This window comes from Scyliorhinus canicula, chromosome 1 (assembly GCF_902713615.1).
Source record: "Scyliorhinus canicula chromosome 1, sScyCan1.1, whole genome shotgun sequence".
Taxonomy (NCBI): domain Eukaryota; kingdom Metazoa; phylum Chordata; class Chondrichthyes; order Carcharhiniformes; family Scyliorhinidae; genus Scyliorhinus; species Scyliorhinus canicula.
This window is the reverse complement of record NC_052146.1, coordinates 226,700,950-226,716,218: the sequence shown is the minus strand read 5'-3', so window position 1 is coordinate 226,716,218 and position 15,269 is coordinate 226,700,950. Positions and strand designations below refer to the sequence as shown.

The window sequence follows — 15,269 nt, the reverse complement described above, 5'->3', positions numbered from 1 at the left end:
GTGCTCACCAGATTGTGCCCCAGAAGTCTGTCCATTAACATTGCCCACCGAGATGTGTGTATCTGCGCTGGTGGAGGGTGGGGATGACAGCTCTACCGCGACTATTACGGTGGCATCCTCGGAGCTCTCCTCTGAGGTGGTCTCCTCGGAGTTAGGAGAGGGGGCCATCCGGGATGAGCTGGCGCCGTCTGCTGGAGGACTTGCGGGAGTATGGACATGTGGTCAGTGGGAGGGATGGGTCAGTCAGTAAGGCAATAACAACTCACGTTTGACAGGTCCTCTAGGTGGAGCCCGGTGGTTCCTCACCTCTGCTGCATCTGCCAACCTCCGCGTGCGTGACCGATCAGTCCTCGGCCATACCTGTCGCCTCCAGGGCTCACTCCTCGAATGAGGTGATGATTCTCAAGTCCAGCACCTGTGAGGGCCCTCTCCCGCCGATTGTGGGAGAGCTTTTCCTGAGGAGACACAGAGAGGGCAACGTTGGCCAGACGCGCGGTTCAGTGGTGGGAGATGGGTGTGATGGTGGGTTTGGGGGTGGGGAGTGAGGGAGGGCTGGGAGTCACTTGGGGGCGTGGATTCTCCCTTGGGGTGGGGTGCGGGTCGTTGGTGTCTACTCACTCGTGCTGCCCAGTGTAGGTCTTTGACTATCTTCCTGCACTGCTGGCCAGTCCTCCTGGCCATACTCCCCGAGCTGTCTGCTGCCACCACCTCTTCCCAGGCAGCACTGGCTGCCTTGTGGCTCACCCTCCATGATCGTCGGGGCAACAGGACATCCCTCCTGGTCTCCACCACATTCAGGAGCCTCCCCAGGTCAGCGTCCCCGAATCTTGGGGCTGGTCTCCTCGGCGCCATTATTGCGAGCTGGCTGACAGGCAAAGGACAGGGCAGTGGGACTGGCAGAGTTGCTGTGAAAGTGGGCCAGCAGGGATGCTGCATGCCTCCTTCTCTGTTGTTACTATTCTATTCTAAGATTAGCAAGCAGAAGAAGTGTATATCAAATCACGGGGCCCTGTTGTAGCTAACCTTCATTAATCTCTTGAAGTAAGGACTCCTCTAAATGGTACTGTGTATGATGACCCAAAAAAGTGCTGACAAACCTCAGAAAATGAAATCAGTTCAAATCACAATGACTGCTGCACATAAGTCGAAACAAATTAGTTTTGATTTGGAAATCTAACATTTGAGTACTTTGAAGTACTTTAACTTATAACTGATACATTCTTTGGGTGGGATTCTCTGACCCCCCCACCAGGTCGGAGAATCGGCGGGGGGCGGCGTGAATCCCACCCCTGTCGGCTGCCGAATCCTCCGGCATCGGGGTTTTGGCGGGGGCGGGAATCACGGTGCGTCGGTCGGCAGCTGCTGGCAGCGCCCCCCCCCCCCCTCCCCAGCAATTCTCCAGCCCGCGATGGGCAGAGTGGCCGCCCATTTTCGGTGGTTTCCCACCGGTGTAAATCACAACAGGTCCTTACCAGCGGGACCTGGCTCCACGGGCGACCTACAGAGACTTCGGGGGGGGGGGGGGGGGGGGGGGGATGTGGGGGGATATGGGCCCGGAGGATGCCCCATGGTGGCCTGGCCCACGATCGGGGCCCACCGATCCAAGGGCGGGCCTGTGCTGTGGGGGCACTCTTTTCCTCCGCACCGGCCGCTCTCAACCTCTGCCATGGCCGGTGCGGAGAACAACCCCCCTGTGCATGCGCTGGGATGACGGCAGCACACGCTGGTGCTCCCGCACATGTGCCAACTCATGCCGGCCGGTGGAGGCCCTTCGGCGCCGGTTAACATGGCACCAAGCCCTTCCGCGGCAGCTGGCACGGCACCAAACACTCCAGCGCACCTTTGGGGCGGCCCGATGACAGTGTGGTTCACGCCACTCCTTGGCACCAGAGTGGCCCGCCCCGTATGGTTCGCAGAGAATCCCGCCCTTTATCTCCAATCAAGCAAAGCCCATCACATTCAAACCCCACTTTTAAATAAAGTTAGCAAACACAGGGGTGGGATTGTCCGCCGACCGATGCTGAAATCAGGAAACGGGATTGGGTGGAGAATCGGTTCCAACGCCGAAGTCACGGCGGGCGCCGGTTTGACGCCAAATTGCAATTCTCCGTCGCTTCGACAGTGCCGTCAATGCATTCCGGAACGCACTTATAGTAAGCATCATTTGCATGTAATTAGCGGGCACAACCCGATATTCTCCGGGACCTCCTTGAATCTCCGACTCCGATGCTGGGGGAAACATCTCGTCCAATAAAGCCTTCAATTGTCCTACAATCTCGCTTCGGGAATTATTGATCGTGCATCATCCCCCAAGAGACTGACTGCCCCAGGATGTAACTGTCATGCACACTCCCCGGGAAATGTGCACACACGTGTATGTACTTCATCTGGTGGTCCCACATGAGCTGGATGTTGAGGGAGTGGAACCCCTTTCTGTTAATGTAGGGCATCTCCAGATGATCCGGTGTGGGTGGCATCTACTACCCTCTGGATTTGAGGTAATCTCGGCGATGGGGGTGAAACCTGCTGCCCGGGCATCTTGCTGGGCTTGGTTCATGTCAAAGATGATGTAGTTCTCTTCCCGAGCTTGTCGGATGAAGCTGTGGGCTGTGGCCAGCAAGATGCCACACAAATCCCTGTTGGAGCACTGCAATGATCCCGAGGCATAAAGGTTCAGGGCTGTGATGACCTTGACAGTAACCGGAAGCGGGTGTCCTTCTCCTCCTCCTTGTTGAGGCAGAGCCTCCTGCTGCACACTCTGTCCGTCATCTGCTCGAACGACTAGCATCGTCTGTACACTCTAGGCCGTCGCGGGCCTCCCTGGGTCCTCTCTGGCCTGATGGGTGGCCGAGTCCCCAGGGTGTGGGGTGGGGTCCGGCTCATGATCCGCTGCCTCAAGCATCTGCAGACACTGCTGCTGCCGCCGTCTCTGCCGTCTGGCCGTTCAAGCTACCAGGAACACCACCAGGGCAAGTTCTGCATCCAATATCCCTGCCATAGCATTCAATATCAGCAAGGCATTGGGAAAGGGTGTTAGACTGACAAACAGTGGTGGCTTCCCCCCAGGACCCTCCAGTCCCCCATTGTTCCCCGCCTTCTCCCCCCCCCCCCCCCCCCCAAATCTGGATCGGCCATCCCATTCACTCCCAGCGGCAGCGGGCCCCTCTCACCGGACCCCAGACCCTGCACCCCGGACACCCACTCATAACGTCACCGGGACCAAGTATTGTCTCAGTCCCGTGACACTCACCCACCCTCTGGACCTGGACATGTCCCCAGAGCTGTGTTCCATTCCCTGGGTATTTGGGTGTTGGCTGCTGCATGTATGTACTTGCCTCCCACAGTGTTCAGGTACAGTGTCCATGCATCACGGTCTGATTGGGATGCTAGGCAATGACTCCCACATGCTACTTAGCCCGCCCACCCATGGGAATCCATTTGGGTTTTGTAAAGTGCTAACTTAACCACGATTGCCAATTCCCTATTAGCAATAGCCTTCAGCCGCCATGGCCAGAAGCCTCGGCAGTCGGTGGGGGTATGGGTGGTCGGTGGGGCAGACGGGCAGGGATAAGGGTCTCCCCCAGAACAGGTACACACGATCCAGGGGTTGGCATGGTGGTGCCATGAGCAGTTGCCTCCCGATTGCCCCCCCCAGTGACTCCCCTCCCCCCCACCTGACCCCTGTGAGGGATCCCCCCCCCCCCCCGATGAGGGTCCCCCACCGAGCATTGGCGTGGCAATCCCAGCACCCCCGGGCTCTTTGCCTGAGAGCAAAGATGGCTACTCCCTTGCTCAGCTCCCCACAGAAGCCCTTCCGCCAGGTTCACATTTGTCAAAAGGAGTAGCAATCAGCAGCAGCCGATGAATGATGAGAAGCCATTGGAGATGGGGCCGCTCTCGTTGATTATATGGAAATAGGGCTTAAGTGGTGGTAATTGGTTTTCGCCTCGCTTTGGCGAGGTCCCGATTCTGCCTATGGGAGCGGGCCGATTGCATCACAAACTGTTTGGAGCCTGGCGCCATTCTCTTTATCGGTCTGTCCTGCTATTCACCATCCTTGTTTCGCTTGAGCGGGAGCGCAACGAGGCCAGAGAACCACGCCCATAGTCTCAGGAATGGAGAATACGGTCGAAGAGGTCTAACATTAACTATTTCTACAATTATACTGCGCCTTCTTTGATACGTCCAAAGCTCATTCCGTCAATGTTATCTTTTTATGCAGATTGGACAAATACAACCCAAACTCTTCAAAATCCCATAAAGACAATTTTGACTTTGAAGCACACATTTATTTTGATGATGCTTTTCACCTCACCATTCCAGAGGAGAATGTCCAGCAAAGAGTTGTGAATCAATATGTGAAGAGCCTTGCTTGCATAATGGAGGACATTTACAGGTACTGGAACTATCTTGTATTCATTGTGAATTTCTGTTTATGCAAATAAATCTCATATAATGTCAGCAAGAAAGTGAGTTAGAAGCCAAATAGCATCTTGCGATAATTTTCAAGACTGGCTCAGACATTTGTTTGGGTACAATGTCACTAGTGACTCTAAGTACATGATCGAGTGCTTTATGTCCGTGCTTGTGCCAAGTCCAATATCTAATTATGTGCAAGAGTTACCCCAGGGTCAAGCAATAGGATTCCACAGTAATTTACCTACAGTGTTTCCTTACGGTTCTTTCTGAAGGTGGATTGAAAGATTTTGTGAATCGTTAATCTGCTGAATTATATGTGAGCAAACAGAATAATGGTGAAAAGCAAATTTCATACTTCAATCAATTTCAATTCTTTCTTTGAAAAATAACAAAAATTAACTGTGAGCCTTATCAATTCCTTAAGCTGTCATAGATCATAGAATTTACAGTGCAGAAGGAGGCCATTCGGCCCATCGAATCTGCACCGGCTCTTGGAAAGAGCACCCACTTAAGGCCACACCTTCAACCCGTAACCCGGTAACCCCACCTAACCTAAAGGTAATTTAGCATGGCCAATCCACCTAAACTGCACATCTTTGGACTGTGGGAGGAAACCGGAGCACCCGGAGGAAACCCACGCAGACACGGGGAAAACATGCAGACTCCGCAGATAGTGACCTGAGCCGGTCAAACCTGAGACTCTGGAGCTGTGAAGCAACTGTGCTAATCACTGTGCTACCGTGCTGACTCAGTTGTCTGTAGAATCCATTTCTTTCCAAACAGCTTTTAACTGCAAAAGCTGACCTGGGGGTGGATTCTCCCTTGTCCGCCACTAGCCATGGGTTTCCTGATCCGACAAATTGACCATCGGTCGAAAAACGGGAGCGGTGCCGGGCGCCGCCAATGATGTTCCGATGACCTGGTCACCATCGATGGCGGCAGTGAGTTAAGCGCCCCGCCCCGGAAGCAACATGGAAAACCACGATTTCCATGGATTTTACTATGGTTAATGGGCTGGAAGCCTGATGATCTAACCCTCTCAGCCGGGAGTCCTGCAGGCATAAATTGGTGCCAGTATTTATGAGCGAGGCTCAGGCACCATGGCCTTTAAGGGGGAACAAAGAGGTAAGACAACTTTTCAAACTTTTTTGGGTTTGCTGGGGTGTGTCTGCCTGGACTTCAAGTAGTAGTGGGGAATGACTTATTCGCAAGTGCATGGGCTCGGGGTGTACCCCTTGGGATTGGGGTGCCCTTGCTGGAACCACCATTGCTGCCATACAATCAGTAAAACCCACCCCTGAGCTGCAATTTACAGGCTCTTCTCTGTTGAAACTGCTGGCTGCTAACAGCATCCTGCATATCCTCTCAGGGCCTCTGATTATGTGGATCCCCACCCATCCCTCTCCTCTGGAAACCTTATACCTTAGCATTATCATCAAGGGGATGGGAGTGGTCATGCTCAATTGCTGGCCTACCTTATTTGCTGGCACTCCTCGGAAGTGTAGCCCCACAGCAGAGGAAGCAGAGGATTAGCAGAGCTCACACCCAAACAAAGGACAGATGCACCGTGGCCACTGGAAGCCCCCCCCCCCCCCCCCCCCCCCCCGGCACACAGCCCCAGTGACACTATCAGCTAGCCCACCCCTGAGGATCACGAGATGTCTCCAAGCCTGCCTGTCCACCGCGTCCCTGATCCCATCCATCCCGCCCTGGCCAGGAAACCTGACCAGCTCCCTGTCACTGTGTGTAAAACCTAGGCCCCACACAACAGCACAGCTAAGGTTCTTGCACAGATTCTTCACTCAGCCCCATCTCTTTGGCTGCCCACACATCAGGCTCTTAGCATTGAAGCAAATGTCTCTGCAGTATGATGTCTCTACCACACAACCAGTTGCTACCCTCCTGGTGGGATAGCACAAGGCTCACCCAGTGAGGAGACTCGCAGTAGACCACACAGGAAGAAACTGACAGGGGCCACAGGGCCTGTGGCTAACACCAGTTGCGACAGACACTGGCAACCTTTTGGCAGGGGCGCATGGTCAGGATAGAGGCTCCCCATATCACAGGCTGGGTGCCTGTCACTGATGGAGTCAGGGAGACAGGGGTATAATGCAGACTACACCATCTCGAAGACGGTGAGGGGGGTGCAGCAATACAACTCAGGGTAACCGGGTGACATTGGATGGTGAAGGCTATCCACCACCGCAGATACATGCATTTTGGACTACTTGCCATCTACATGGCCGCTGCTGTCATTGTGGAATTATGGGCTACTTTATCCTTGGGGACACAGAAAGGACATAGTGAGACACTGGGAGATGAATTTCCTTTTTGGAGGGGAGGCTCTGTAGCTGGTGGCATGAATTCAAGACTCCTGGCCAAAGAAGACAATACCTATGCCAGAGTTTGGTGGAGGGTGGGTTGTAAGGGAGACACAGGTGGGGGCTGATGTGAGAAGTGAGGGGCAGTGTGATGCCAGGGCCACAGAAGTGGTTACTCACCTGAGCCCCTTTAAGGAGTTGTTAATCTTCTTTCAGCATTGTGTGTCGGTCCTCCTGGTGAGGTTCCTGTACCGGCCTCCCCGAACAGGCGCTGGAATGTGGCGACTCGGGGCTTTTCACAGTAACTTCATTGAAGCCTACTTGTGACAATAAGCGATTATTATTATTATTATGGTAGAACTGACAGCTTCTGCCACCTCATCCCAGGCATTGTTGAGAATGGAGGGTTTGGGACTCCGCCCTTCCTTGAGGTAGAGGGTGCCCTCCTCTCCTCAATGGCACCAGCATTCAGTCGATCTCAGACTCCCGGAATTTTGGAGAACCCAAATTTCTCTTGGCCGGCGCTCCCTGCAGGAGGGTGGAGTTCCCTTGATTCTACCCAGAGGCAGAACTTAGTCTCCAGAACTGAGAATCCAGCCCTTTGTCTTTAATCCTCTCTGACGTGGCCAGTGATTCTAAAGTTCCTCCCCATTCAATGGGCTGTATTCTCCCCTCCGCCGCGCCACATTTCCATTTCACCCCACCGGCAGGTTGCTCCATTACGCTGGCCAGTCGATGGGGTTTCCGTCGGGAAACCCCGGGGCTGTCGGCAAAACGGAACAATCTGCCGGTGGAGAATCCAGCCCATAAAGGCAACAGTAAGCCTGCCAATAACATTGGTAACTTACCTCTTTGGCTGTGAGGTTAAAGAAAAGGCAAAGGGATTATGTTGTCATTCGGGCCTTGACATCCATTTCAAATGGAAAATGAGTCATGACATTCCACAAAAAAGTTTTTTTGGTCTTTAATACACACTCTCGAAGTTCGTAGCCTTTGCTCCTTTTAAATCTGTGAAAATTAACTTTGATCTCAAACACATTTAAGCATAATGCAATCTTCAAACTGCTTGGTGAGAATTTATTTTTAAATGCTGCAGGTACCGGACCGTTTACCCAGTGTCCCAAAATCAGGAAGTACCTGAAAACTGGCTATATACGAAGTTGGTGCCTGGGTATCAATTTGAAGAAACTCTTATTCTTTATTTTTCACACTTTAGTTTTTGTATTATAAATAAATAAAGTCCTAGGACCCAAAATGTATATGTCTGGTTCCGAGTTTCCCGGATATAGGGGGCTGGATTTTCTGTTTCTGCGGCTAAAACTAAATGTTTCTGGAACCTGCCTCTTCATTCACCTGAGGAAGGAGTAGTGCTCCGAAAGCTAGTGATTTGAAACAAACCTGTTGGACTTTAGCCTGGTGTTGTAAGACTTCTTAATGTGTTCACCCCAGTCCAACACCGGCATCTCCGCATCATTAAAAAGACCCAGCAGTGGCTTGTGGTCCGTGATGTCTGTGAACCATTGACCGTACGCATACTGTTGGAATTTCTTCATGGAAAGACAACTGCCAGACCCGGTTTCTCAATTTGCGCATAAGTGCACTTGGCTACGGCCAGTGTCCAGGAGGCGAAAGCGATCGGTCTCTCCCTCTGCCATCTTCCATAGGGTGTGATAAAACGGCGTCAATGCAGTATGACGAAGCAAGACACATGACGATTATTTGTTTGGAGGGAACATAATGTGTCAAGTCAATTGTTGTTTTCACCTGAGTGAATGCTTCTTCCTGTTGCTTTCTCCATATCCATTCCTGTTTCTAATTCAAGAGGTGGTGTAGGGGGGGTTAACATGGTCGTGAGGCCAGGTATGAACTTCCCGCAAAAAAGACTGCAACTCTGTGGAGGTTTCAGGTGTAGGCGTTTGCTGAATTGCCTGTTCTTACTCCCGTCTGGGTGTAACCCCTCCCAGCCCACTCAGTAGCCTAGGTACACCGCTTCCGTCGTGCAGAACACGCATTTTTCTTTCTGCAGGCAAATGCCCGTCTCTGACAAACGACGGAGAACCTCACCCAAATTATTTATGTTGCTGTTCAGTTGCCCCTGTGACTAATAAGTCATCCAGATATACTGCCACTCGAGGCAAACCCTCAGTATGTTTTCTTTCACCCTTTGAAATATGGCACAGACCGATGACACTTCAAAGGGTAGTCTGGTGTACTCATACAAGCCTCTATGGGTGTTTATGGTAACATATTTACATGAGGTAGGGTCCAACTTAACTGCAAGTACGCTTGTCTCATATCGCGTTTTGTAAATGAGTGCCCACCGGCTAATTTTGTATCTAGGTCCTTGATACGGGGCATTGGGCAATGATCCAGCCAGGAGCCCTGTTTTTTTAAAACCATTGTATTAGGGTATTTGTAGTTTTTATAATAATAACGATAACAGCAACATAACAAGGTACCTAAAACATTTCCATCCCTATCATTTTCTTTGCATCCCCAATCATTGAAACAATAGCCTAACCACCCCCCCCCCCCCCCCCCCCCCCACCCCCCACTAGATTTTTGCCTCTGCTGGCGTTTTAATTTTCTCCAAGAAAGTCAATGAACGGCTGCCACCTCTGGACAAACCCTAACATTGACCCCCTCAGGGCGATCTTTATTTTCTCGAGACTGAGAAACCCAGCCATGTCACTAACCCAGGTCTCTGATTTCGGGGGCTTCGAGCCCCTCCACAAAACAGGATCCGTCTCTGGGCTACCAGGGAGGCAAAGGCCAAAACGTTGGCCTCTTTCGCCCCCTGGACTCACGGGTCTTCTGACACTCCAAAGATCGCAACCTCTGGACTCGGCACCACCCGTGTTTTAAGTACCCTGGATATGACATCAGCAAATCCCTGCCAAAATCCTCTAAGCTTCTAGCATGCCCAAAACATGTGGACATGTTTGCTGGCCCCCCTACCCGTACACCTCGCAGTCCTGTCCTCTACCCCAAAAAACGTGCTCATCCGGGACACCGTCATGTGTGCCCAGTGAACTAGCTTAAACAGTATCAGGCTAAGCCTGGCACATGATGAGGATGTGTTAACCGTGCTTAAGGCATCCACCCACAGACCTGCCTCTATCTCTCCCCCAAGCTCATCTTCCCACTTGCCCTTCAGTTCCTCTACCTGAGTTTTTTCCGACTCCATAAGTTCTTGGTAGATATCTGATACCTTCCCCTCTCCCACCCATGTTCTGGAAACTACCCTGTCCCGTATCCCCCATGGTGGCAGGAGCGGGAAGGTCGGAACCTGCCTTCTCAGAAAATCCCGTATCTGCAGATATCTAAACCCATTACCTGCCGGCAGTTCAAATTTCTCCTCCAAATCTTCAAGCTAGGGAAGCTCCCGTCTATAAATAGATCCCCCATCCTCTCAGTCCCTGATCTCTACCATCTCCGAAACCGGTATAAACCGATGGTTGTTGCAAATCGGGGCCCAGACCGATGCGCCCTCCACTCTCCTATATTTCCTCCACTGCCCCCAGACTCTCAGAGCCGGCACTACCACCGGGATTGTGGATTGCAGTGCCGGCGAGAGCGGCAGAGGTGCCGTTATCAGTGCCCCAATCATGTGTGTTCTTACACGATGCCTCCTCTATATGCTCCTCTCCCCCCCCCCCCCCCCCCCCCCCCCCACCCCCTCCCGCTACCCACCTCCTAATCATGGCTATATTAGCCGGCCTGTAGTAGTGACTAAAGTTTGGCAGTGCCAACCCACCCTCCCAACTATGGCCAGGAGCCCTGTTGACCACCATCATTTTATAATCCCTACTCAGTCTGACAGTCTTATCGGGTTTGAGCATAGAGACCACCGCCACCGCCCAATTGGCAAAACGTACCGGTCTAATAATCCCAAGGCCTTCGAGCTGTTTGAGTTTGACCTCAACTTTTGCTAATAAAGCATAAGGGAGCAGGTGAAGTACCTTGGTTGTGCATACGAGCCTACCTCAATTTTTTCCATGGCCCCTTTTATTTTCCCCAGTCTGGGTTGGAAAACCTCAGGGAATTTTCCTTGGACGTGTATAGGCCCCCTTATGGAAAATTTGCTGCCAGTTCAGTTGTAGGCATTTTAGCCAATTGCAGCCGAGTAGGCTGGGGTCTTGTCCCTTGACTACAATCAACAGAAGTCGCACTGACTGTTGTCTGTAAACTACCGAGATCATTGTGGTTCCTGTAATGGCTAACGGTTAGCTGGTGCACCTCGGTAATCTTGCCTCAGCGTCCCGCAGATCTAATTGTTCCACCCCTGTCTTTATCCTGTCAAAGGTCTGCTGTCCAATAACTCAAACTGCAGCTCCCACTTCTAGTTCTTCTAGGGGCTGGTTTAGCACAGTGGGCTAAATAGCTGGCTTGCAATGCAGCGTGGGTTCAATTCCCGTACCGGCCCTCCCGAACAGGCGTCGGAATGTGATGACTAGGGGATTTCCACAGTAACATTGAAGCCTACCTGTGAAAATAAGCAATTATTATTATTAGTTCCATGTCTAGTGGATGCCCAGTTAACTTGCACAGTTATCTTGATGGGGGTTACTCCGGATGCTACAATGCATTTCAGCTGCATACACACTTCCCCAGGCTGGTCCAGGTGGAAAGTGTGAGCCCTTAGTTGGTGCCTGTGGGGTGCTGGCTGACTTGTGCCTTGTGCTCCCTGTGACTCCTGTGTCTACATGCCCAACAATGCCTGGGTTCTCCCTCCACAGAGACCGAGAAGGTATCCCATTGGGATGTTTTGGACCTTGACCAATGGACCTAGCCCCTACCGGAACTCAGTCCAGGGCAGATTTCAGTCTTGCCGGGGTGGGGGGTGGGGGCCCTGCTTGCCATGAGGGCACATATCCTGGGGTGTTTCCCTCCATCCCCTGTACTCCTTGTACTCCTTTCTCAGCGCTTGCTTGGGAAAACAGCATTTATATGGCCTGCTGATGGTCTAGGTATGGTTTGGCTAGCAACTTCCGTTGAGTAGCCATGTTATTTACGCAGCAGTCCAAACAGGCAAGCAGAATTTAGGAAAGGGAAGTTCCATATTCACAATAATTGGTTAGTTTTCGTGGCCTCGTCAGAAACTCAGTTACGGACTCTCCTGGGGTTCTCACTGCTATGTTAAAATCATGGGCGGGATTCTCCGATCCTCCGCGCTGGAATCGCGCCTGGCATGAGGGCGGAGAATAGCCATTCACGCAACGTGCTTCTGCTATTCTCCGCGGACCCGCCAGCCCCGCATGCGCGGTTGCGGCAGCGCTGGTTATGGGCCGCTGAAATAGACCCCTGCGGTGACTCTCAACCGTCAACCGTCCGAACCCCCGCCGGCATGGTTTACATGTGGTGCCTGCGGCCGTGGCGGCACTCCTGGTGGGGGAAATGGGGGTGTTTGATTCTGGGGAGGGAGGGCCTCAGTGTGGCCAGGCCCACAATCGGGGGCCACCGATCGGCAGGCCATTGCAATCTGGGATGGACCTACCGCTTGCGGCTGCCGTGCGCATGCGCGGCCGCGCGGTCTGGCTAGCAGGCAGCCATCGGCAGCCAGAGCTGCGGGACGCATGCCGGGGCTCTGCTAGCCCCCTGGAAAATGGAGAATCACCCCGGATTCCTTCGAGGAAAAAGTCCGGAGTGACTCTTGCCCATTTTCCGGCGGGCATGGGGACTTAGTCCCCAGAAGGGAGAATCCCGCCTGATATCTCTGTACGATAATAGACGGTTTAGGGTTGAAGTCTTGCCCCACAAAGTCACCAATTGTTTGAAACTCTTAGTGTCTGGAGCTGCAGGATATGTAAGGCTCCATACTTACTCCGTAAGTATGAGCTCCACAGGCAGTCAGCAATATCACTGTCAGTCAATATCTCTGATAACTTTTCACCTGGAAAAAGTCAAGCATGTGTTCTGCATACTGTATCCAAACCTTTAAGCTTGTGTCAAACACGTCCAATCTTCCGAACAAAGGCATATTTGCAATAGAAAAAAAAAATTCTCCAATCTTCGTCCAGCAATGGAAAGGAGGTGACTGTTGATTCTGTGGTGTAGTAGTGTCGGCAATAATCCCGTTTTATCCTCAGCGCCAGTTTAGCAGACCAAAAACGAGTCTATACTAAGTTGGTCAAAAGAAAACTTGGTTTATTGCAAAGCAATTATATTATATTATACCTCAGATCCCAGCTGGATTTGCTCTGTTGGTTCCATACCTGGCCAACGTTATACAGATCTCAATCGTGAATGTCTTCGGCTCCTGTCCCCTGAGAGGGGGAGCTCGTATTTGGCGAGACTCCGGCGAGACTGATTGCTCCAACTCCGTAAGTCTCATGTGGGTTATAACACTCAGATTTGGCCTCGCAAACCACTCAAGAGCACTAAAGAATGAGAAACAATTCCTGGTCTTGCCAGTGATGCCCACTTCCCAGAATTTTAAAAATGATTCCAAGTGTGAAACGGTTGAACCAAAGCAAAACGTTTATTCTGTAAGTGCACCGAAATTATCAGTTAACATTATTCAGAATTACAAAATGCACACATTTAATCCAAATTTAAATTAATGATTGTTTAGGTAATAGAACACACAAAAAATGCTTGCTCATAACTTTATTACTCAATACTTTCTGATCATTTGTTATAATGATGGCTGTTACCTGTAGCAACAATTCAGCGAGATGCTGGATTAGGCAACTATGATATGATGGAAATAAGAACTGTGACCCTTGTACAAGTAGCCACTTAAAAATAAAGTGTAATCATTATTACACCTTTTAAAATGAAAACTAATGGGATGAATGGAATGTAATGTATCCTTTAGTTTGCTTCTCACAACTTTGTGTATTTAATTTTCAAGTTTGTTTTTGTTTAGGTGGGTGGTATCATCGATGGAGGAGGGACATTTCAGAAGGTGTTAGTTTTAAGGCGCTGTGTGAACAAGCGGTTCCAACAGTAAATCTGCTTCAGATCATAGAATTTACACTGTAGAAGGAGGCCATTCGGCCCATTGAGTCTGCACCGGCTCTTGGAAAGAGCACCCAAGTAAAGCCCCACCTCCACCCTATCCCCGTAACCCAGCAACCCCATCTAACCTAAGGACAATTTAACATGGCCAATTCACCTAACCTGCACATCTTTGGACTGTGGGGGGAAACCGGAGCACCTGGAGGAAACCCACGCAGGCAGGGGGAGAACGTGCAGACTCCCGCACAGTGACCCAAGCAGGAATCGAACCTGGCACCCTGGCACTGTAAAGCCACAGTGCTATCCACTATGCTACCGTGCTGCCCACATATAACCCATATGCTATATATGCCATTATAGATGGCGTGCTCTTCTGAGGTTGGTGGTCAGCCACATTATTCGGGCAGGTTGGAACTTTACATCTAATTGAAGGGTTGTTCATCATGTGTAAGCCATGACAATAAGTGCAACCATAAATTTGACTGCAGGGCTGACACTAGGAGGTAGCTATAGTTAGGGGTTATTTTCAAAATGTCACAGGTGCCCAGAACATGTATTTGTCTCAGGTCTGAGGAATAAGTTAGCTTGCGTTCCAATTCAAGAACTTGCTGTTAAGTTTTACAATTAAATCTTTTATTTTTCAGGACTTTTTCAAATGAAAAGCAGAATTTGAAGGGTGAACAGGAAGATGAGGAAATGGTAACGCAAACCATAATGGAGACACCTTACGGTGGGAGAGTCACCTACACTCTTCCATATGGCAACATGCTGTATGTTCATTTGAAAGACAAGCAGAAAATTCGGCACAAGAAGAGATGGTCTCAAGTACGTTTCAATAATGAAAAGAGCACAAAATTAAAGTAAACTATACAATTAGAAATGTGAAGCAGAAATCATTCCAACTAAATATGAAACATGAAAACTCATACTTAAAGATGTTGAATATATTAATGTCTCGTTCTTCAAAGCAGAATTTCACATGCTAAATCAGAGACTGGGCTTCCCTCATGTTCAGATAATTTTTTTATTTTTATTTGTTTTATTTTTATTGTTTACTTCTCAGTGGGCCACGATACCCACTGCTTCCGAGTCACGTTATTGAAACTTCTTTTTTAAATTTATGAAAGCGTGAGACATTCTGTGTGCAGATAATGAAGGCTGACTTCATAGATTTTAAAGATTTTAGGATATCCATTTTTTAATGTAACAGAAAGATATGTCAAAGAGTGTTCTTCACCACAATAGGACCAACACTATAAGAAACAGAACACAAAATCATAAATTATTATTTGCTATAACTTGACCAAATAACACAATGGTCAGAATCTGTGACTCTCATTGTTTATAATTATAGTGACAAACCACTCACTCTTGAACACAGTCTCAGTATAATAATACAACGCTATGCTAGTTTTATAGTGTATTTTTTAATTGAAGAAAAAGCTTTTTAAACTTTTCATTTCGGAGTGTGTTGCTCCTACTAAGGAAGTTCCCTCTGGTAATAATAAGACTTCTGCTACATAATCCTGCTGACAGTGTTTTCTGAGTAGTTCAATTTAAGTACAT

The 15,269-nt window shown here is 50.1% G+C and overlaps 1 protein-coding gene across 1 annotated transcript in view; it reads left to right on the top strand.

Annotated features, from left to right (window-relative positions):
• The window catches only part of LOC119972198 (chitin synthase chs-1-like), an 88,052-nt gene that overhangs the window by 18,210 nt on the left and 54,573 nt on the right, over nt 1-15,269 (top strand). The window contains exons 6-7 of the mRNA XM_038808539.1: nt 4,223-4,396; nt 14,348-14,528. Of these exons, the coding sequence (XP_038664467.1) occupies nt 4,223-4,396; nt 14,348-14,528 (355 nt within the window). The remainder of the gene's footprint in view (nt 1-4,222; nt 4,397-14,347; nt 14,529-15,269) is intronic.